The sequence below is a fragment of the Protopterus annectens genome, chromosome 10.part0 (genome assembly GCF_019279795.1).
Source record: "Protopterus annectens isolate FY-2018-M chromosome 10.part0, PAN1.0, whole genome shotgun sequence".
NCBI lineage: Eukaryota > Metazoa > Chordata > Ceratodontiformes > Protopteridae > Protopterus > Protopterus annectens.
The window spans coordinates 1,465,857,284-1,465,879,303 of NC_056744.1; the positions used below are offsets into that span (position 1 = coordinate 1,465,857,284).

General features: G+C 35.3%; 1 protein-coding gene across 1 annotated transcript in view; it reads left to right on the forward strand.

Annotated features, from left to right (window-relative positions):
- Nucleotides 1-20,491, forward strand: part of LOC122813654 (zinc-binding protein A33-like) — a 108,353-nt gene extending 87,862 nt beyond the window's left edge. The window contains exon 6 of the mRNA XM_044086092.1: nucleotides 17,841-20,491. Coding sequence (XP_043942027.1) covers nucleotides 17,841-18,385 — 545 coding nt within the window. The 3' untranslated portion in view covers nucleotides 18,386-20,491. The remainder of the gene's footprint in view (nucleotides 1-17,840) is intronic.
- The last annotated feature ends 1,529 nt before the right edge of the window (nucleotides 20,492-22,020 follow it).

Consider the following 22,020-nt stretch of genomic DNA (forward strand, 5'->3'; position numbering starts at 1 on the left):
TGGGGGTCCAGGTTTTATTTTTACTACAAAGGACACCATTTTGTGGTCTGACCTTACCAGGGAAGGCATTACAGTAGGGGGTGTGCAGCACTCTCCCATATTAGTGAGGACCAGATCCAGTATGGTTGCACCCCTAGTTGATGTATTGACTATCTGGTCTAAGGGAGTTTGTGTTTACAAAATCCAGGGATCTCTGTGCATGTACGTTTGATGTTGTATAGTATTCCCAGTTAATAGTGGGGTAATTAAAGTCACTCATGAATATGGTATTGGGTTGGATGGTTAGTGTTTCTAGTAAGTTTAAATACATGGTATTGGTTTCCTGGGTCATACAGGGGGACCTATAGCTTGCAAGGAAGTGGTATTGGATTTTACCTATGGTGATTTGAACATGGAGCAGCTCATGTGCATTGTCCTGTTTGACCAGCCTTGAAGTATATTTATTTTTGATGTAAATAGAGACATCTCCACCTTTAGTCCCTGCCTGTGAAGTAGCTGGTCTAAATGTGTGGAAGGTATTATAACCCTGCACTATTGGTTTGCTGTCCATGGCTTTAAACCACGTCTCAAAAACGGCACATACATCAGCATTCTCTACAGTAAAGACAGCTTCAAGGGACTGGATTTTTTGTTTAGGCTCCTAGCATTGAGCAGTAACACCTTTAGATTTTCTTGGTTTTGATTTTCTATGTCGGAAGTACTTTCAGTTTGGCATTGCCTAAAAAAGGCAGTATGGGGAAGACAATGCTTTAGCTAATATTCGAAAACCTAGAGGGGAGAGGTGCAGACCACCCCTGGCAAAGCAACGTAGTCTGTTGACCATCTCCTTCCATTATGACAAATATTGCTCCCCCTTAGAATGACACCAGAAACTAAGCTAATTATTAAAATCAATCATCTTTTATTTGTTTTGTGGCATCATCCTTGGAGAAGGTAAAATGCTGCTCAGTGCTAGGTTCATACCAGCCTGAGACACATACTCCAAGAGCTTGGAAAATAGTAATCTGTACTTTCTAAACTTCGATTGGCCCAGATAAAATCACTTTAGCTAGCAGATGTAGGAGACTCTATTATTAAACAAGAACACTCATCCATCTGCCTACTTAACTGAATAAACTACATGAAAACTTATTAAAACAACACTTGTTCTTCTGCCTACTTAACTGCATAAACTACTTGAAACTTCACCAAGGTGTCTTTATTCCTCCCACAGGGAGGGTAGCAGAGAGAGAGTCTGCTGATTTTATCTGGCCTAATCTTTTGTCCTCTGTTTCTCGTTAATCCTGTCACGCTGTGGGTCACAGCTGGGAAACTAGTCCTGACTTGAGCTTTCTGGATTACCTCTGTTTACTTTTTAACATTTGGATGTAATTAATAATTAAACTGACAGATATTTCTAAAATACATTATTTTGGTTTAAGAATTATTTAATGGCTTTATTTTAATTTACACACTTGTGCACTGAGTCTGTATTTCTTGAAGATTAGAATATCTTTCACTAAAGTTCACAACACAATTAAGGATTAAATTATCTGAATATTTAGTATGCAAGACAGCAAATGTTAAATAATGTTTTACCAAAACAGAACTTTGCAGTACCACAGATGTTAGTTACTAATATTCAGTTTTATTGTCATTATATTTCGTAGTAATTTGTCAGTCTGGGAGTTGTGATATGCACTGAGACAGTAGTTCCTCAGTTTATTTATTTGTCTGATCATGATTTAATGAATCAGTTACATTTGATCTGTCCTTATAAACTAGATTTTACTCGGGACCTTTGATTATTTAGTCATAGAAGATATAGAACATTAGTGCTAGACATACTTTTAATGAAGCCGTATTAATTATGATCTAAGATTTTTAAGGGCTAAACCTACTTCTCCTCTAGTAAGTGTGATGTACACTTGTCTTTTATCTTCACACTATTACTGACTAGATTTAAATTACTGACCTTTGCCCTTGTATACTCTGTTAACTTGGACTTCTTTCCTCTAATTCAAAATCTCACTCGTTCTCAAAGACTTAAAAATGTGTTGTCAAAACAATCAATTAAATATGTAAGTAAATTTAGAGAATTATTATTTGTGAAATTATATGGGTTGTAGATTATGTTAGAGAATGGGCAAACTGTACATCAACACCCTGATTGGTGAGCAAACATTCTCCAGCAGGGTATTAATGTCCAAGTAATGCCCTCTGAAAAATGAGTTTGCTGTTTCACGGCAGCATATCAAGCTGCTGTGGAGGTCAGACTGCTAAAAAACTAACGTCCGCCAGTACTTTACTCTCACTAAGCAGCACTTTTGCTGTTTAGCGAGTGTAAAAAAAAAAAAACAGAAAGAAGTGCATGTGTATGTATATATTTGTGGGTCCCCTTCAGAAACCCGAATGTTCACTTACCCGACTTCCAAAACATTGAGACGATAAGGCCGGCGACCGTGCGACACCGATGTCCTGGAACACCCACTTTCCACTCCAGGTAAGTAACTGCTTGGCCATCCTGTTGAACTTTGCCCCTTACTCCCGCGTCAGTGCAGTCTTGGAGTTAGCTTATTTAGTTAGGGGGTTTGTTTTCATTCAGTTTCATTTTTTTTTTTCAGGATGACCAAGTGTTTACTTACCTGGAGTGGGAAATCGGTGTTCCGGGATGTCTGTGTTCTTGTGCTGTCAGCCTTTTCGTCTCGCTTATATGAGTTTCGGTAAGTGGTATTTCAGTCTGCTGAAGTAGACCCGTATGTGTGTGTTTATGTTTCTGTCTGCATGTGTGAGTGAATGCGTGTATGAAAGCAGAAGTGACTGTGTGTATGAGAGAGAGAGAGAGATTGAGAAAGACTGAGTGGTCTTGTGTGAGTAAATGCATGTATGAAAGCAGAAGTGACTGTGTATGAGACAGAGAGAATGGGGCGCTGTAAAATTGTGTTTTACTTCTTTTTTAAATAATATATATATATATATATATATATATATATATATATATATATATATATATATTTTTTTTTTTTTTACATATATTTTTAATGTAAAATGTTTCCTCCAACGCCATTGACATATACTACAGAAAATTTGAAACATTAGGCAGAACTATTTTTACATCAAAAATATATATAAAAAATTATGTACTTAAAAAAAAAGTAAGTAAAACACAATGGTTTTACAGAGAGACCATTCTCTAAGCACAGTAATGCCCTCCAGGGTGTGTTAATGTGTAAATAATGCCCTTCCAGGGGTGCAGACACACATCCTGTGGGGCATTATTGCTTACTTAATTTCAGTTTACTTATGTGATAGGCAATCCTATTTTGCTTATTATAGGGAAATTAGAAAAAGAAGTATTTTTTATCTGTTCAATAGTTTTGAATTTTTGCTTATCACCAGTTTGGTGGTTTTTATAGTTAACTTTGAAAACTTCTGACATCTATAACGTCTTAGTAAAAGTTTTATATATTCTTCAGAATGTATATTGTTACCCACCTTGAATTGATACTTATTTGTATTGTCTCCTAGTATTCCTTGCTTGTCTTAATAAATGAGATTTATCTTTTTTATTCTCTTTTCTTTTTTAAATTCTTTCTCAGATAACTTTGGGAAAGATTATAAAGAAAATAATTTGTTTAATGTTTAAACTGCAGACACTTCATTCCTGTTTGGGCTGTTCTTTCCTTCTGACAAAGTAAAAGTAGATCAGGACTGGGATAACTTCTTAAGTAATCACATTTGCAGCATCAGTTTTTGACAAGAAGATCTTGCAGCAGTAACATTAATAGTAATACAAGCTATTAACAACATGTGGTGTTTTCTACCCCACCCCATTTACATGCCCCCAGCTGACCATCGGATGCCTTGCTCTACCATTTTAAGTATCCTGCTACTCTCCCTCCTGGACTGCAACAACATCAATGGCAAACTGGGCAAAGGAAATGGATTAGTGCTGCCTGCAGCATTACAAATGCTATTCCCTTTAACCAGTTGATTTTTTTTTTTGTTTGCATTAACTGAGTGGATAAAGTGACATCACATGCATCACTGCATTTCACTTAGCTTCAGCACAGGCAAAAAAATCCCTTCCTGTTTGAGTAGGCGACCCAACAAAGCCTTACTTTCCCATTCCTTCCTCCTTGGCTTATCTGTCTGTCTGTCTGTGCTGCTAGTCTATCCTGGGTTATCTGAGTCATAGTTAGGGTTGCATTCCTCTATGCCATGGAGATATGAATAGCAGGTAGTGTTTCCTATATTCACAAATCTACTACTGTCCTGAATACTAGCAGACATGGGCTGATGATGTACTTGCACACTAATAAACCAGGTTGAGACTCTAGAAAAATGTAGCTGTTCTATTTGTATTTCACCAAGCACCCCTTGCATCACTGATACACTGAGGGTATTCAATTCTCTAGTAGCAACTTTTCCAGTACAAGGCACTGGCATGTCTCCAGTGACTGAGCTGTGCAATCACGAATGGATTTGGTTCGTTTGGCTAGGTTCAGCTTTCCCAAATGAACAGAGGAGACAAACATTCAGTTCTTTTTTGTGTGGAGGGATTTGTTCCCAAACGTCCCTAGTAGGAGGCTATGGCCCTACACCTCTGTGACTTATTGTAATTGTTGTATCTTGGGCATGTGACCCTACCACCAGCACTACCTTACAATCAACTGTATTATCTTGCTCTGGTTTTGCTGCAGCTTAAGTAGGTAACCTTTCATTGCCACCTTACAACTGTCGCAGTATGACAAATTTAGTTTTCAGCCTCATTCCATATAAAAATCCTAGTTTCATCATTAAAAAAAAAAACGTTCTTTGAAATAAAATTTCAATTTAATTTTAAACAGGAACATAAATAAAGTTTTAATCTTCATTCATTCAGACCTAAGATGTAGAGATAGCATTCAGACTGGCGACAAAGAAGTTCCGGACGTCACCTTTATGCCCTATGTGTATGGTGTACCTTAAAGTAACCTAAGGCTTTGGTATACTGGCCGGATATTGGGCCACCCTTGACAGGGGATCCCTAATGTTATGAATACTGCAATAGTGAAGAGAGGGACAGCTACCATTCTAGTAGGATTTTACACAGTTGTACTGTATTCATTGTGAGATAAAAGAAGAACAAACGTATCTGTCAGTTTAAAGGTTTTACATATTGGCTGCATTAACTGCTGAAGTCTTGAGTGACTACTGATAGCCTAAATTCAACTTGAGGTATGCACAGTCCTTGTCTACTGCAATGTTAGCTTCAAGAAATTAACTGTAATTAATTTTGAGACTCCAACTATATTCCTAAGTATTTATGAAAAATCGTAATGTCGCAGGCCCCACTGTCCCTTCTGGTATCAAGATGGTATACACCTACTTTATTCCAAAACTAAAACCATTTTTTCACTAGTGCATTAAATGCATTAAAAGAAACAAACATTTTACCTTCTGCAGGGAATCTGGCTTTGCTGCAGAGAATGTAACAGATGTCCTGATGTTTCTCATGAAGCACAAGTGGAACTCTACTTTCCACAAAAAGTGTTTTCCTTTTACCATGATTGCTTGTGTCCAGGAGGGTGGCTCCTACAAATAACATATGCTACAAATAATAACTTGCACCAGCTACAATTCTCCTCATTTAAATCTAATCTGTTTAGAAAAAGTACAGGACAAATTCACACTAATTTAAATCACAGAGGAGCAGAATAAGTGCAGTTGTATAAGTATATATTTAGCTAGATCATTATTTCATTAGCCTTAGGGCAGCCACAGTGGTGCAGTGGTTAGCATTGCTGCCTCACAGCAAGAGGTTCTCCAGTTCAATCCTCAGCTGGGGTGCTTTCTGTGCAGAGTCTGCATGTCCTCCCTGTGGTTGCGTGGGTTTCCTCGAGGTGCTCCAGTTTCATCCCAAAGACATGCTGTATGTGGATTGGACACTAAATTGGCTCTAGGTGTGTGTGCCTTCTGTGGAAGGTTGGGCACCAGGCTGGCAACTTGACACCATAAAACTCCACTGCCAATCATGAGCAGACAAGGTGATCTGCTGTGGCAACCCCTAACTGGTAAAAGCCAAAAGAAGAAGATTGTTTCATTAGCCTTAGCTATTTGGGTCATATCCTGACGAGGATATGAAGCTCAAAACAACTTCTTGTCTATCTTCCTTTACTTTCTCACCACTGTGTAGCTTTTTTTTTTTTAAATATCTATCAGTGTTCTGAAATTCCTCACAGTGAATACATATTTTCCCTGTTTTAGAGTCTTTTAGGTTGAAAATACTTCTCTCATTTTTCTGTTGCCTTATTTTTCCTGTCAAACTTTTCTGGAGCTTTGGAGTATTTTCACAGTATTACCATTTTAAATCTCTCAATTGCTTTTCTATCCATCCTGTGTTTATTCCTCCTAGGCCCTCTCTAATTCTTCCAGTTCTTCCCATTCCTTTCCCTCAGGAGGCTGCTGTCCTTCTTATAGCTTTTTCATAACCTCTGGTCTTTTTTCAGTTGTCTGTCTCTATCTTTATCTTGTACTTTACTTTTAAGAGCTATCTTAAATTGATCTCATTTTGGACCTAAAGTACATCTGCCCCCATTGTGTAGTTTCCTTAATCCCTCCTGACACCAGCCTAGCCTGTATGTGTTTGTCAGCCAACATTGATCTTCCAGTGCTCCTCACCTAATGTTCCATGAGGGTATCTGATTGCTATTTTCCTAGAGCATGATCAGATGGCCAGATCAGATGCATCTGCATCTCATTTAACAGGTATCCGTGTTCCCCATGTACAGATTCTGTCCAGTCTCCACTTTGTGTCAGATTGCCCTGAGAGGTATGTTAATCTTCTATTTCCCAAATTACTCTCCTAAATCCTTCTAGCTGTAGTTTTTTAAAATACATTTTAGTAATCTAACATTTGTAGTGGTTAATCTTCGTTTTGCTAACCAAAGGATGAAAGTTTACCTAATTTTTAAGCACATATCAAATACTTCACTCAGTGAAACCTTACTAATTAATGCTTTACCTTTTATATTTCACTTGCAAGTTTTTTGGCCCCACCTCCTTATTCAGAAACTCCTAATCACTAAGTGGTTAAACAAGATTAAAATCAGTTCAAGTAGCTAAAGGTTACCTTCCAGCTTAGGTAGCCATGTAAGCAAATGCACCTCCTTTGTTAGTCAACCATCTGTTGAGTCTCAGTAATAAGTCAATGCATTTAATGTCCATTGTCCCCAGTCATGCGTGAGGCAATATCTACTGGTCACTCTGATCATTGCTATGTCATTCTACATATTTTAATGCCTCCTATACGCTCTTAGTGTTTCTATCCATGACCGCTTCCTATACCCTTTTAGTGTTCCTAACCATGACCACTTGCTTTTCCATACATCTTTCACCAGAAGAGTAGCAAAGAATTAACACACCATTTCTGTGTTCTCATTTGTGACTGTTGAGAGTGCTCTCCCACCACTGTTAAGCCACGTTATTGCCTCCCATTCCTTTTTAGTGTTTCAAACCATGTCCAGTTGCTTTTCACAGCATTTTTCTCCAGAACAGGGGCAAAAAACTTAAACGACCATCTCTTTTTTCCCATTTCAAGAGCACTCTTCCAACACTGTTAAGCCATGTGCTAGCTGGCTAGTCTGTGGAACAACCAACCTATACTGTTGTTAAGGCATGAACTATCTGGCTAGTCTGTGGAACAACCAACCTATACTGTTGTTAAGGCATGAACTATCTGGCTAGTCTGTGGAACAACCAATTATATTATTCAAGCATAGAGTATCATTGAAGCTGAAGAGGGTTTTCTGCCCCTTTGGGAAATAAACTTTAACAAATGCAGGATAAATCCTTCTAAGCCTATGAGTCAGACTTTTATGGTCTGATAGAGGCAGGAATTTATTTATTTTCTCTCTGGTGCCCAGAGAGTATTTCTGGTCAGCAAAGTCTCTTTCTCCGTACCTTTAGGTCTCTTCTATTGTTCCACAGTTTACCTAGCAATTATTCCTTCATTTGGAAGGCCTGGACTTTAACTTTAATTGATTTTAGGAACCAGGTGCCACATCTGTAGACATGTATTTCCTGTATGCTCTATCCTCTGAAATCTTTTCTGCAGGCAGACCTTTCTTTTGACTATGTTGAGAAATCATAACCTTCTGTTCCTTCTGATTTATTGACAGCCACCAAATATATCAGCATTAGTCCCTAACAACCAAGTAAACCTGAATTTGTCAAAAAAGTTACTTTGCAATGAAATTTACTATAAAAAAACAAACATGGCTTTAACTGGAACTGGCCTTTTAAAAGTGGTCAGGAGTAACAGTAATAGTAATTCAGTAAGATTTGAAGTAAATCCTTTAATGACAGCACTCCAGACCAAAATGTTTTAGCTTTAGGTGTAAAGTTTAACAAAAAATGCAGATCTTTTCCTTACAAAATATGATCCCCTGCAGTGAATTATTTATTAACAAAAAACAACTTTTTAAGAATACCAGCATAGAGTTGTTGTTGTTTGTCTTTCGGCTTTTCCCAGTTAGGGGTCGCCACAGCGGAACTCCGGTCCGCTAATGATTGGCAGTAGATTTTTCACGAACACCAAGGTGCCAGCTCGACATTCAACCTTCAACGAAGGCATGCCCATTCACGCATGTCTTTCGAATGCTCACCCAACCACGGGGAGGACATGCAGACTCCACACAGAAGGCACTCCCTGCACTCCAGCAGAGAATCGAATGGGAGAGCCTCTTGCTGTGAGGCAACAACGCTACCACTGCACCACCACAGATGGTAATATAAAATACTCATGAACAGCTATAAAGATTCTAAGAACATGGTTGCATGAAAACCCTCATAATTTGAAGGTTTACATGTTAAAATTAAGGGCCAGATTCAATAAAGCCTACACTAAGCGGTATGTATTAAATAAAATTCTTATCATTTTTTTGTGCTTTCTAATCACTCAGAAAGATTGCACTAAGTGTACATTTAGTCTACACTTTGCGGTAACCTTTATGAATCCCTGTCAATATTTAAAGCTGCAAGAATATCAGTAGGAAAACTAAAATTAGTCGGAAGAAGGTTTGTGTTATATCTGTGTTGTCTGTTTACTCAAAACAGTGTACACTTAGTATAGGCTTTATTGACTCTAACCCTAAGTTTAAACAAAAATGTGTAACTTTTCCTTACAAGAAATAATATTGTACAGTGAATTCCTGGAAAGAAAACCAATTCTGTCTTTTTTGTACAAATGGCATTTGGTTAAGTGAAGCAAACACTAATAAAACCTAAAGTCTTGAGATAAAATTCTTGATGATAATCCATAAAATTTAAATACATTATGACTGGCTGTCAGTTCTGGCTTAAAGGTAAAACAATTCTGCACAAAAAAGCAGTTAATTAGCAATGACACCTCCAGAGAAACTAAACAGGTAAGCCAGAATAACTAAAACTGTTACTGTGACAACCACTGTAAACAGAAAATATAGAAGTCAGTAGACAATATATTTTTACATAAAAATTATGTTTTTTAAGGAAAAAAAGAGATTTGTGGAAGGTAATCCCAGTCAGAGTACTTATCTGCCCAGCCTTAGAAAATGCTAACTTACCACTGATGGCAAGAACATTCCGAGGTTTTTAACTTTTTTTGGAGCTTTGCTTGAGCTGCTGACAGCGTGCCTGGTAGGTGTGGGTCATAGGATTGGCTAGATATAGTCCAAAGCTTAGGATACTGCAACAGTGATCCATTGCTGAACATCGGACTAAACGGTTGAATTCCATAAAACTTTGACCGTAAGTTTGAAACTGACAGATGTATAAGAATGTTTTAAGTGATAAAGGTCTCTGTATGCTTCTCCGTTATCTGGTTGTGCATCTTACTCCAGTATGAGAGTAGCAGGCTGTCTCACTTCTTTGTTTGTTATAAAAACAAGCCAATTAACTAAAATTAAGTATTCAGAAAATGTTAAAAGTAATCCAGAACTTTAGATGCCATTACTAAATTTTAAAGTAATAATAATAATGATAAAAAATGAGCTGATTTAGTCACCAAAGAACTCAGCTTTATTAATGTATGATAAGTACTTTTGTCCTCTAACTGGACTTCATTAGATCATCTTTTCAAAAACAGCTTTATCTGTGGGAAATACATACTTATACAGACAGCAAAGGCATAAGTCACGATTGAAAAACTTTCATGTGACTGAGGAAAGAGTATGGAGTGACTTATGATATACTAACCACAAAGAATAGTCAAAACTAATTAATATGCAAAATTAAAATGAGCCTGAGGTACTATCCTACAGGACTAGTTACCCTGGTAGGAAAAAAGATCTTTGTGATTGAGGCAAACACGCATAGCTAATTAGCATACCCAACATAGTAGTTCACTGGGTAAACAGCAAGAAAAGGAGCCATGACTTAAAAACCAGAATCCAAAAACATAATCATAAAACTTAAATCAAAGAAGGAAGCACATCTAAACCAGTTTCCAGATAAGTATCTTCTGGCCCAGGGAATACCATAAATAGACAAAAATTAATCTTTGTGATTGAGACAAACTTAAATAGCCAGTTAGTGTGTCCACAATAGTAGCTCAGTGGCTAAACAGCAAGAAAAGGGACAAAGACTTATGAACACAGAGCTAATCACATAATTGAAACCAGAAAAAATATATTAAAAAAAAAAAAAAAAAAATATATATATATATATATATATATATATATATATATATATTATAAACAACATGTGCACAGAAATGGAAATGATCAACCTTCCCCATCCAAGAAGTCAGATAGTTACTTTCCTCAGAATCCAAAAATAGAATCATAAAAAATAAATCAAAGAAGGAAACACCCAGATGAAGTATTTCTGACCCAGGAAACAGCATAAGTAGACAAAAAATGATAAAATAAACAAATATAACAGTGAAAATAAACAGAAGGACTAAACCATTCCCAGAACACTCATCAAAACTGTAAAAGTACAAAGTACATAAAATAAAATTAAAGAAATAAAAATGAAAACATAAAGGTAAATAATAATAAAAATAAACATAAGTCATATTCAGAAAACATAACAGAGACTGAATCAGAAGCAAAAGAGAACCATATAAAATACAAAGAATTATATCCAGTTATTAAACTGGAAAAGTCAGAAAAAAAACTCTTTCAGGAGACAATCAGAAACTCTGAAAAACTGTAAAATAAGTAAAATCTAAAAGTAAAAAAGTTGAAATAAAAAGAAATAAACTGAAGTCAACAAACATACCAAAAATGTAAACCAGTAATTAGACCAGTCTTATCGCAAGAAGAGAAACAATGAAACAAAATACCCACTTTTAGCTAAATTTGAATCCTATGTGTCATTAAAAACTAGGTGAAACTGATTAACCACTAACAAGATCCACAGGTTGAAATTAAAGGACAAAAGCTGAATCAAAGAAAAAGAGAGGAAGGTGGCTGTGGTAAGCGAGTGAGTGTTTCAAGGTAGGTAAAATAAACTTGAAGTAGTCTGCAATAGTCAACTGGGCATGAGTCCTATATCATAGATAAATGAAAAGAATAACATGGTTTATGAAAAAATAGGAACATTAATTCACAGGGTATAAAAGTACCAGATCAAATTAAAAACTGAGCCTACTAAAAAGTCTGACAGTAATAGAAACATAAAAATAGAATACAAATAAACCTAAAATAATAAATGAGAAACAAAAGTGAAAACCAGTGACAGTAAGAAATAGGCTTAGCAGTAAATAACCAATGATAACAATAAGCAAAAAACGTACCTTTAATAAATATCAAAATAAATAAAACTCACAAAACTAAACCAATACAGAACACCAATGTAATAAGCAGAAATAACAAATATTAAAATAAAATAAAAATAACTTTAGATAACATAAGCATTGAAAAAAAAGAGTAATACAAATGCAAAATAAATAAAACGATAAAAATATAAAAAGAAAATGAAATGTAAAAATACAGATGTGTTTGATTGTAACACCTAAAACTAAACTAAAAAGATGAGTAAGAATAAAAAATACTTGCATTTAAGTCAATGTAACTAATGCCTGTAACCAAACATGCAACCAAGAAATCAAAAAATGACAACATGATGGAATACAAAAACAGTAAAATAACTATAAAATATCCAAGCTAGAGGTCCAAAACCACATTTTCCAAAAATTAAAACATTTTTTTGTGATCCAGTTTCTTGAGCTGATGAAGGGTCTTCATAGAACATACAGCATTTAGACCAGGTGAGTTGTAAGCCTTCAAATGAATTTGCCATTCAAGCTCCTTTTCCAGAAATGGTATTGCAGTTCCTCTCTAATGGACCCATCTTAACACTGTCCAAAATGTGAAACAGAAAAGTGTACCCTAGAGATTCAAATGTATGCTTTCCAAGAAGATCAGTTTTAAAGAATGGATATTACCAAAATGCTTGCAGTTCTGCCCATTGAATCTCTGTTGTTGTGATCACTCAATTTTTATAAAAGTAAATACTCCAAATAAGCTTCCCTGTAAGAAATTATTTTTTAAAATGCAGTGAGTATCTGAAAGTGAAGCTCAAACATCACATTCTATTCAGGTTTATATCATGCTGGTGATGTCTTTTAGGGACTAATACTTTTTGTCAATTGTTAGAAAAATCAGTCCCCCCCCACAATCCCCCCAAAAGTGAAACAGTTGAGACTTGCAGAAACTAGTAGACTAGTTAATGTTTACATTCCAAACTCTTAATTAAATTAACAATTTGGCAGATAAATAACTGCTTACAGTTGCACTGTATTTTTTATGTTTTAAAAAGAAAGTAAGGAATGTTCCCATAATGATGTCAGTACATCATGATGGATATACTAATTGAATCAGTACACCAGTCATAATCCAGGCATCAGCTTTCAGTATTCACAAGATTTTTAAAAAAAGTCTATTTCTTATAGAAAATATATATTCACTGCTTTACACTTGATCTTTAAATGGTTTATAATCTCAGAATTGTGCTGAGCTACCCTTCTTTCCAGCTTAGAATATATTTTCCACATAAAAACATAACATTTAGAGTACTGGACTCTGTACACATCCTTTTTTCAGTCTTACAATTCACAGACTCTTTGCTGTTATATTTCTTTCCCAAGCTAGGGCAAATGAAAAATTCTATGCAGCTTATAAATTCACAAAAAGTACCAGAGGGGAGCACATTTAAAATTACAAAAAAATCTCAGTACTCTTTAACTATTCCTTCTAAATATGCTCTAATGCCACTGTCTTTTTAAAAACAAAAGAAGGACCAGGGTCAAGAATCTTACTCACCAGTCTTTTACTAGACAGAATAGACCAGTTGTCATGAATAACTTTTTTGATCTCATGGCCATCTTTGCTGAAAGTAAGGGTCATGTTTCTTTTCATCTTTTCTTTGATTTGGCTAGTATAAAGAAACCCAAGCCCACATAATAATAATCTTCTCTGGGTTTCATAAAGGGAAGTGTGATCCCTTACTTTGAGGTTCTTAATAGGATTCAGAAGTCATCTACTGGAAACATTTTCACTCCTAACAAGAAAGTCCCTGTCGAGGTCATGCACATTCTTAAGGAAATTATCAGCTTCGTTAGACACCTGAGCTATCCTTATACCCTGTTATTTCATTACATTCCTTTTGGTCACTTGCTAGTTTTATTTTGATATTTATATTTGTTTATAAAACAAAAAAAAAAAAGAACCACGTAGACCAGAGACTATTACCTCCTTGGACTGGAACCCAAGTCCTTTTATTCAGCAGCAGATAAATTCAAAACAAATAGCAGCAAACAGATTTCATCAATAAAATGCACTGGATAGCAGCATTAATTCTTCTTGTATATAGAAACAGTGGAAAATGTGAAATAGCAAAACAATCTGTCTTAAAAACAAAAAGCAGCAGCAAAATATTTATTTTTGTTTATGTGTATCAATGGTTATATACTGCTAATACTATTTGTTACTGGCACTCACTTTAATTTTTTATTTCTGTTATTTACCATTTTTATATTTTTACTTCTATTTTTATTTATTTATTTTAGTTTTTGCATTGTCATACTTTTAGGTTTGCTCAGAAGTAAAGTAAGTAACCCAGATGAAAAGAAACATGACCCTTACTTTCAGCAGAGGGGCCCATGAGATTAAAAAAATTATTTGTACCAACCAGTATATTCTGGGTACTAACAGACTAGTGAGTAAGATTCTTGGCCCTGCCCCTTCCTTTGTTTTCAAAAAAAGTGGGAGCATTGGTGCTGATATAGAAGGAAGCATTAACAAAAACAGTAATGAGATTATTGGTACTTTTAAATGTGGCCCTCCTTTCTGTGCTTTTTGTGAATTTTTGAGCTGCAGCAATTTTGTTTTTCATTTGTCACAACTTGGAGAAGAAATATGACAGCAGATTATCTGGGAACTGTAACATTGAAAAGGTAATGCACAAAACCCAGGGCTCCAAATATTCTGCTTTTTACATGGGAAAAAACATTTTCTAAGGTGAAAAGACGGATAGCTCAGCATAATTCTGAGATTACAAACCAGTGAAGCAAGAATTCCCTTGCAAAGCATAGCACTGAGTCCCCAGGGCACACTATTTCTGTTTCATGTCTTTGATATTGTTAAAATGGGTCCATTAGATGGAAACTGCAGTGCAGTTCTTGAAAAGGATGAGACTAAATGTCAAATTATTCTTAAAGCTTGCAGCCAACCTGGTATAAAGGGTGCTTGTTCTGTCAAGAGCATTCTTTGACTCAAGAAACTGGACTAGAAAATGGTTTACTAATATTTCATTGTTATTTGGAAAATGCTATTCGAGGCATTGTCATTCCTGCATTAAACATTTTATGGTTATTTTATTGTTTTGCAGTTCATCCTGTTGCCATTTTCTGATACATCAGATTTTGGTTACTGCACTAGTTATATTTGCTTACATTTAAGTAGATTTTTATTCTTATTCTTCTTTTTCTTAGTTTTATGTTTTGCATATATTTTTTAATTTGATTTTCTTTTTATGTTTTTGTTGTTATATTTTTATTGTTATTGCTGTTTCTGTTTTTATTATCATTGTTCCTTTTATCGTCTATTTTTATTTCTTTTATTATATTTATTTTTATTTCTATTATATTGTTTTTGTGTGTACTGTTTAGATTTATGAGTTTTATTTTGATATTTATTTTTGTTTATATTTATCATTGGTTATATACTGCTAATGCTATTTGTTACTGTCACTCTTTTTAATTTTTTATTTCTGTTATTTACCATTTTTATGTTATATTTTTACTTCTATTTTTATTTATTTATGTTTTGTATTGTCATACTTTTAGGTTTGCTCAGTTTTTTTAATTTTATCTGATAAAACACTATGGATAAAAGTGCTTTTCCACTCTGTGAATTAATGTTCTTATTTTTTTTTCCATAAGCACTGTTAGTTTTTGTATGCCTATCATTTAGGACCTGTGCCCATTCGACTATTACAGATTACTTAAAGTTTAGTTTACTTGTCTTGACAGTACACACATTCCGAAGTACTCCACCCCTCTTTTCTTTTCATTTGATTCTGCTTTTGTCCTACGGTTTCTATGTGTGGATTGTTTTGGTGGTTAAACAGTGTCACTTACTTTTTCCTGACACCTTGGTGTCCAATTAATTTTAAAAAGTTTTTTTTTTCCATTTGTTCTCTTCTTGGAGTCAGACTCTGGTTTTAAGTTTTGGTTTGTTTGTTTACTTTGGTTTATCATTTTGTTTTATTTCAATGTATTTTCTTATCTTCAGTTTGTAGATGCTTCATGGTTCTTCAGAGTTTTTGAATTTCTCCCTAGAGTTTTTATCTGACTTTTCTAGTTTGCTGGTTATTCTTTGTGGTATATAAGGTTCTCTGTTGCTTTTGATTAGATCTTTGGTATGGTCTGTCTGACTTTGGTGTTTATTTTTTATTTATTTATCTTTATGTTTATTTTGTATTTATTTTTACTTTATTTTTGTACTTTTGCACCAATTTTATGGCTGTGTGCTGGAGCTCTGATTTTCACTGGCACTCTGGCTAGTGTTTTGATACTGGTTTAGGCTTTCTACCTGACTTTTACTGTTTATTTTTATTGTTATTGTAATTATTTTTCTTTTTATTTGTGTTCCCTGGACTAATTTTTCCACAGATAACTCGACCTATAGGTGGTAAGAAATGATTGTTTTAATGTTGCATTTTAGCTAGTTTTAAATTAGCCTGTTTTGAGTCACCCCATACTCTTTATTCATGTTTATGGGTGTTTTTCAATCTTGATTTATGACTTTGTTGCTTGTGTAAGTATAAGTTTTCCCCAGATAAAGCTGTTTTTGAAAACATCTGTTAAAAGTCCAGTTAGTGGACGCAAGTGCTTCTATGTGAATAAAGCTGAGTTCTTTCAGTGATTAAGTCTGGTTGAATTTTTTATTTTTATTATTTTAAAACTAAGTAGTCACTTTTAAAGTTTTGGATTGCTTTGAAATGTTTCTGAATTCTGGATTTGAATTAATTGGCCTTTTTTTGTAACAAACAAAGAAGCAAAGACAGCCTGCTACTCTAATATTGGGGTCAACTATTTCCCCTTCCATTTCTGATTGTATTTATTTGCCTGCTTATCCTGTTGCTTAAATTTTGATTTGCACATGGATCCTGAATGCTACATGGATTTACCAAACCAGAGGTAATCTTTTTTCTTTTGTTGTGCAGGTAGTGATTTAAAATCAGTCCTGCTTAATGTATACCCATAATACATATTCACAGGTGAATGATTTTTATGTGGAAAACCCTAATTTCTGCTGTATGTAGTCTCAGCACATTTCAAGTTTAATTTCTTTGTTTTACTTGACAATCATGCACTTTAAAACACTGCATATGTAGTTTACTGATTTAAAAAAATGAAGGGTCATCAACCTCTCCCCATTTTGTTGTTACTCTTATCATATGTCTACTTGCAGCAAATAATATATATATATTTTTAACACTACATTCTTGTTTATTGTATGAAACGTTATGGTCCTGTATCTGAGAGATTTCAGAAAAAAATGTATAAATGAAATGCTGTGTATTTTTTGTTGTGCTTCCAGAAAGCAAAATCCATTTTTTTATCTGTGTCCAATACTGGTATTTAGAAAAGTATGTAGACATATACAGATAAGGCTAGGGGGTATATAACAGCATATACAGTAGTATGGATGTGTGGATTACAGGGACAACAGACTTTTGCACAGATTATTTGAAGCTTAGATATTTCACACTCTGAAGACTTAGGATATACCCTAATGTCGGCTTATTCAGGTATGTAATGCAGTAGTGAACAAGGTACGAAAGAAGGCAGTCATGCAAAAGAGTGAACATACTGCTGCACTACAAATTGCAGGAGTAAAACTCGCAAAATTGATTGGGAGGGTGGCCTAATGGTTAAGACGTTTGCCTTACAAACACAAGGTGCAGGGTTCAAGTCTCACAAGGGATAATTGGCTAGGCTTAAAAAAATGGCTTGCAAGGGCAGTTAGCCTAGTACTAATCTATGAATCTATGCAATATTCATAAAATGAATCTAAAAGATTTACTTGAGTCTGTAGAGAACATGGGGCTTAAATAAAATAAAAGGTGATTTGAAATGTTTGTCATGGTAGAGGAGGTTGCTACAGACAAGAAAAAAACACTTTGCTTTGTTCAGTACTCTTCCATGTCACAAGAATGTATGGGTTTGTACAAGCTGATTGAAGTCTGTAATGTTATTAGACATAGTAAATGCCACTGGTATTTGGTGTGGACAGGAATAACTCTGCTGTTCATGTCATTTCTGTGCCTTATTCATAGAATACCTTTCACTAATTAAACAACTTTACTTTTTTTTTTTTTTTCAGTTAAGCTGTCTCTGACTCTGGATCCTGATACTGCCCATCCAAATCTCATTGTTTCTGAGGACCGAACTAGTGTAAGCTACACTGTGGAAAGACAGCAGCTTGTTCACAGCTCTAAGAGCTTTAGTAAGAAACCTTATGTGCTTGGATTGGAGTGCTTTGCATCTGGGAAGCACTGCTGGGAGGTGGTAGTGGGTAACAAGACTGACTGGGTTATAGGTGTAGCTACGGAATCGATCAACAGGAATAAGGATATATCTCTACAACCCAAGAACGGATTCTGGACTCTGATACTGTGGAATGAAAATGAGTACTATGCTCAAGAATCAGAAATTAAAACCTTAAAGATAAATAGAAAGCCACACACAATCAGAGTATACATGGACTATGAGAGAGGACAGATTTCTTTTTATAATGCTGATGACAGTTTCCATATATACACCTTTAAAGACAACTTTAAAGGAAAACTGTACCCAATCTTCAGTCCATGGTTCAATAATAATGGGAAAAATGGAGAAGCCCTTAAAGTGTGCCAGCTGACAATATAGGCAGGATCATTGTACATAGCAATTATAGTTACAACACAAATCTTCATTTTTCGGCTTTTTTTTCCTTTCTGAGCCCATTTTTAGTCTCCTGTTAATATTTTCTTGGATTCAGAGTTTGTTATAGACATGGGCTGGCCCACTGCCCTCTTCTGAATTAGCCTTATAAATACAGGAGCTGCAGACATCAGGTGTGGCATCCTGTCTTGCCACAAAGGTGGGGTCTTGAGGTGTGCCATCCTATCTTGCCACAGGGGAGGGGATCTGTCCATTTTTATTTCCTGCCAGCCTCCCCTGAAGGAAAGCCCCCAGGTTACCAGCAATCTGTGGAGGTGAATTGGAACTCACCAGTGGGAGGGCATTATTTGCAAAGGTATGGAGCTCATGCCTGCTTGCAACTACAACTTCTGCTTCACTTTCTTAACTTCCAATGCATTGCTGATTTGCATTGGAGATGACAGCACTTGAGATGAGCTGTGGTAACACTTTCTCTTCAACCTCCTGCATATGAAGTAAGTAGCTGAAGCCTCTCATTCATCCACTTCAAATTTGTTCCTCTGATATATGAAACACTAACTCAACCCTCTTTTCTGCTGATGCAGAGGGTGCCTTTTCTGTGCTAGGGCTTAGCTATTTTTCCAACTTTTGGATGAATAACAAACTTGTGTGTCTGTATCATACCACATTACAACTGACTTTCCCTGTGCTATGGTTCATCTCATTTCTGTGTGTGTTAGGTAGCTAACAGATGTATGCACTTATATCTTCACGGCACACCACATAATTGACTCTTGTTCAAGCAGTTTTTTAAAGAAAAACAGTACATAAGTTATGTATATTCATAAATGTCTCAGCTGGATTGAGGAACTTTGTTGAGTCAGTTAACTAGTGGTTCATTTTACTTGTACCAATATTTTCTCACCCACAGGGGCTGCAAGCATTTCACTGTCATGCGATCTCACTGTTGATTATATTAATGGTTCACCAAAGGCACCCACTTGGGCATGTAGAATAATTTGCCTCAGTAAATGTTTTAGTATCTTTAAACCATTTCAGTGCCACAGAATGACCAACAAGCTAATTGAATGCATACCACATTATACAAAACTTTACTTCTTTTATTCTCCAGCTGTGGCAGACTGATTGTATGTATCTTTCCCCAACACTGCCATTCCACATATACACATGCATAGACTGGCATATGCATAGAATTCACTTAAAGTGAGATCTGTCCTGCTGTCCATGTACAATAATTTAAAGAGAAAACAGCTTCCAAATTACTGTTACTGCCCTGTATGTCACTTTCACTTGTTTGGTACCACCAGTTAAACCTTTTCAAGAACACTACTTTGATATTTTCCCAGGAACAAACACTCTGTCCCTTGCCTTTCCGTACTGCAGTACTAGCAGTAAAGTACATCTAAACCAATTTACAGCTAAACATTGCTCTTTAGAACAATATATCATGCACACCATAAATGGTGAGTACTCAGTGTAGCTTTCAGCGTAATCATTTCTTTTCTCTTTTTTAACTGCTGTAAAATATATTGTTTCTTTTTTTTAAATCCTTGAATGGATTCCTCTCTGTCCCTCCAGTATATCAATACCAGCACTACATATATGCCTGTCACTCTTTGAACCATTTAGTTGCCCTACGTAGCCTTATAATAGTTAAAAGTTTACTGACCTTTAAACTTCGTTATGTTCAGATGTTTTGTTGCGAGGTGCTCAGTACAACCTAGTGCCAAACAAGGTTCAAGCTCATGGATGTTGGGACTTGGTGGCTGTAATTTCACAGCACTCTGCCTTCTCTGCCACACCCATACCAGCTATGCCTACTGCGGTCACTAAGGTATGGGTTCACTCTCAGCATTAATCACACCAAAATTCAATTTTATTTTGCTAGCCTTTTGCTGCTGTCAGTTTGTTTTAAAAATGAAAGGCCCACCTATTACCAACAGAACAGATGCTGTTCTAGTCTTATATGGTCTGTAGATAAATCAGTAACTAAATTATATAATATTTCTGTCTATTGTGTTTGGAGTAATATCACTAATAAAGAACACATTTAAGATTGAATGTGGGAATAAACAGTAAAGTGAATAAAGAGTTCATTTTGTTGTAGTGTTATTAACATTATCGTTCATTTATTGTTTTTTAGTTGTTTCATTACATTGGTTTATGTTATGCATTTTATAAAGGCAGAAACAGATTTCAGTATATGGATAATGCTATTTGTAAATTGCACCATATGCAAAAGAGACTTGGAATGTGTGTGTGTGTTGGCATAAAATGCATCTGAGTGTGTTACCTGGGCATAACACCTCATCTTATATTATTACTTTCATAAATAATTGTACTTTTGTATTGTCTGATGTGATTATTTAAGAACAGTTCATTAATGCAGACTTGAATGCAAAAAATACAGAATTAACACAATTCCATTTTAAGGGCTTGCAGTGTATGTTGAGGTACAATGGTGATTTATATTCTTGAAATAAGCAATGTAAGGCAGCATTCATTATTTTTGTTTTTAAAAGTATTTTAAAGAAAACAGACTGCCATGTAATGTTAGTGAATGTGTTAGTAATTCCACTTCAAATATATGGTTGATAACGCCAAGTGCCTACTAAAGATTTATATAATACTTTAAATTGAAATTAACACGATTGATCAATATTTTGTTAAACAACTTGCTCTTAACATCACCTTTTCTAGTTCATCTGTTTTGGTTTTTAGCCATCACTGATTAGGCAGAGACCAATTGAAAAAAAGTAATTTAATAATTTGGTACTTGAGCAACAGCAAAATTGTATATGCACTTTTGGAAACTCACACTTGGATCTTTGAACTTATTTACTGAGAAAGACACTTTGAAAGTAATGTTTTATTGTGTGCTAGGGGTCAGAGTATTAATGTCCATACAAAATAATATACGTACAGGACCATATACAGTAATCATGATTTAAGTGCATGAGAAAGCTCCGAAGGATCCTGACAGAAAAAAAACATGATTTCTTGCTGCTAATGATTCATTCATTATGCACTCATCAGTAACTTCTTTCTGACACAGATGCGGGATGAAGAAAAAAACAAAGCAGAGCTTCTGAAATGAATTTACAATGTCATCCATCTAATATCATATATTTCTTGCAGCACATTAAGTCTGAAGAAAAAGTTTTGTCACAACTGCTTGTTATGATTAAAGCTCCTGACCAAGCTAAATTTTAATAAGCTAAATATTGGACAGCAAGGCAATTGTCAGTTCGGTCATAAACACACATCTAGCAGCACTACCATTACTAGGAAAATAATCATTGTCATCATCCTGGCAAACAAAAATAATACAGAGAAGGAGGAGGTAGAAGGAGGGAATGGCGACTGCAGCAGTGACCATTTCAACATCTATTGTTATGGTAAGTTTATGTACATAGCTATACTATGTTCATCATTTGATCACTGCTGCAGTAGCCCTAACTGTATGGGTGGAATATCGTAGCTTAGGGTTGGGAAGTGGAAATATTAGGTTCCTAGCAAAGCCTGCTCTAGACCTGGAAAATAAATCTAGTTTGCAGTGCTTTGTAAAAGCATATACAGTTGACTAAGTTTCTACCTCTAGAATACTTCTAGAGTTCACC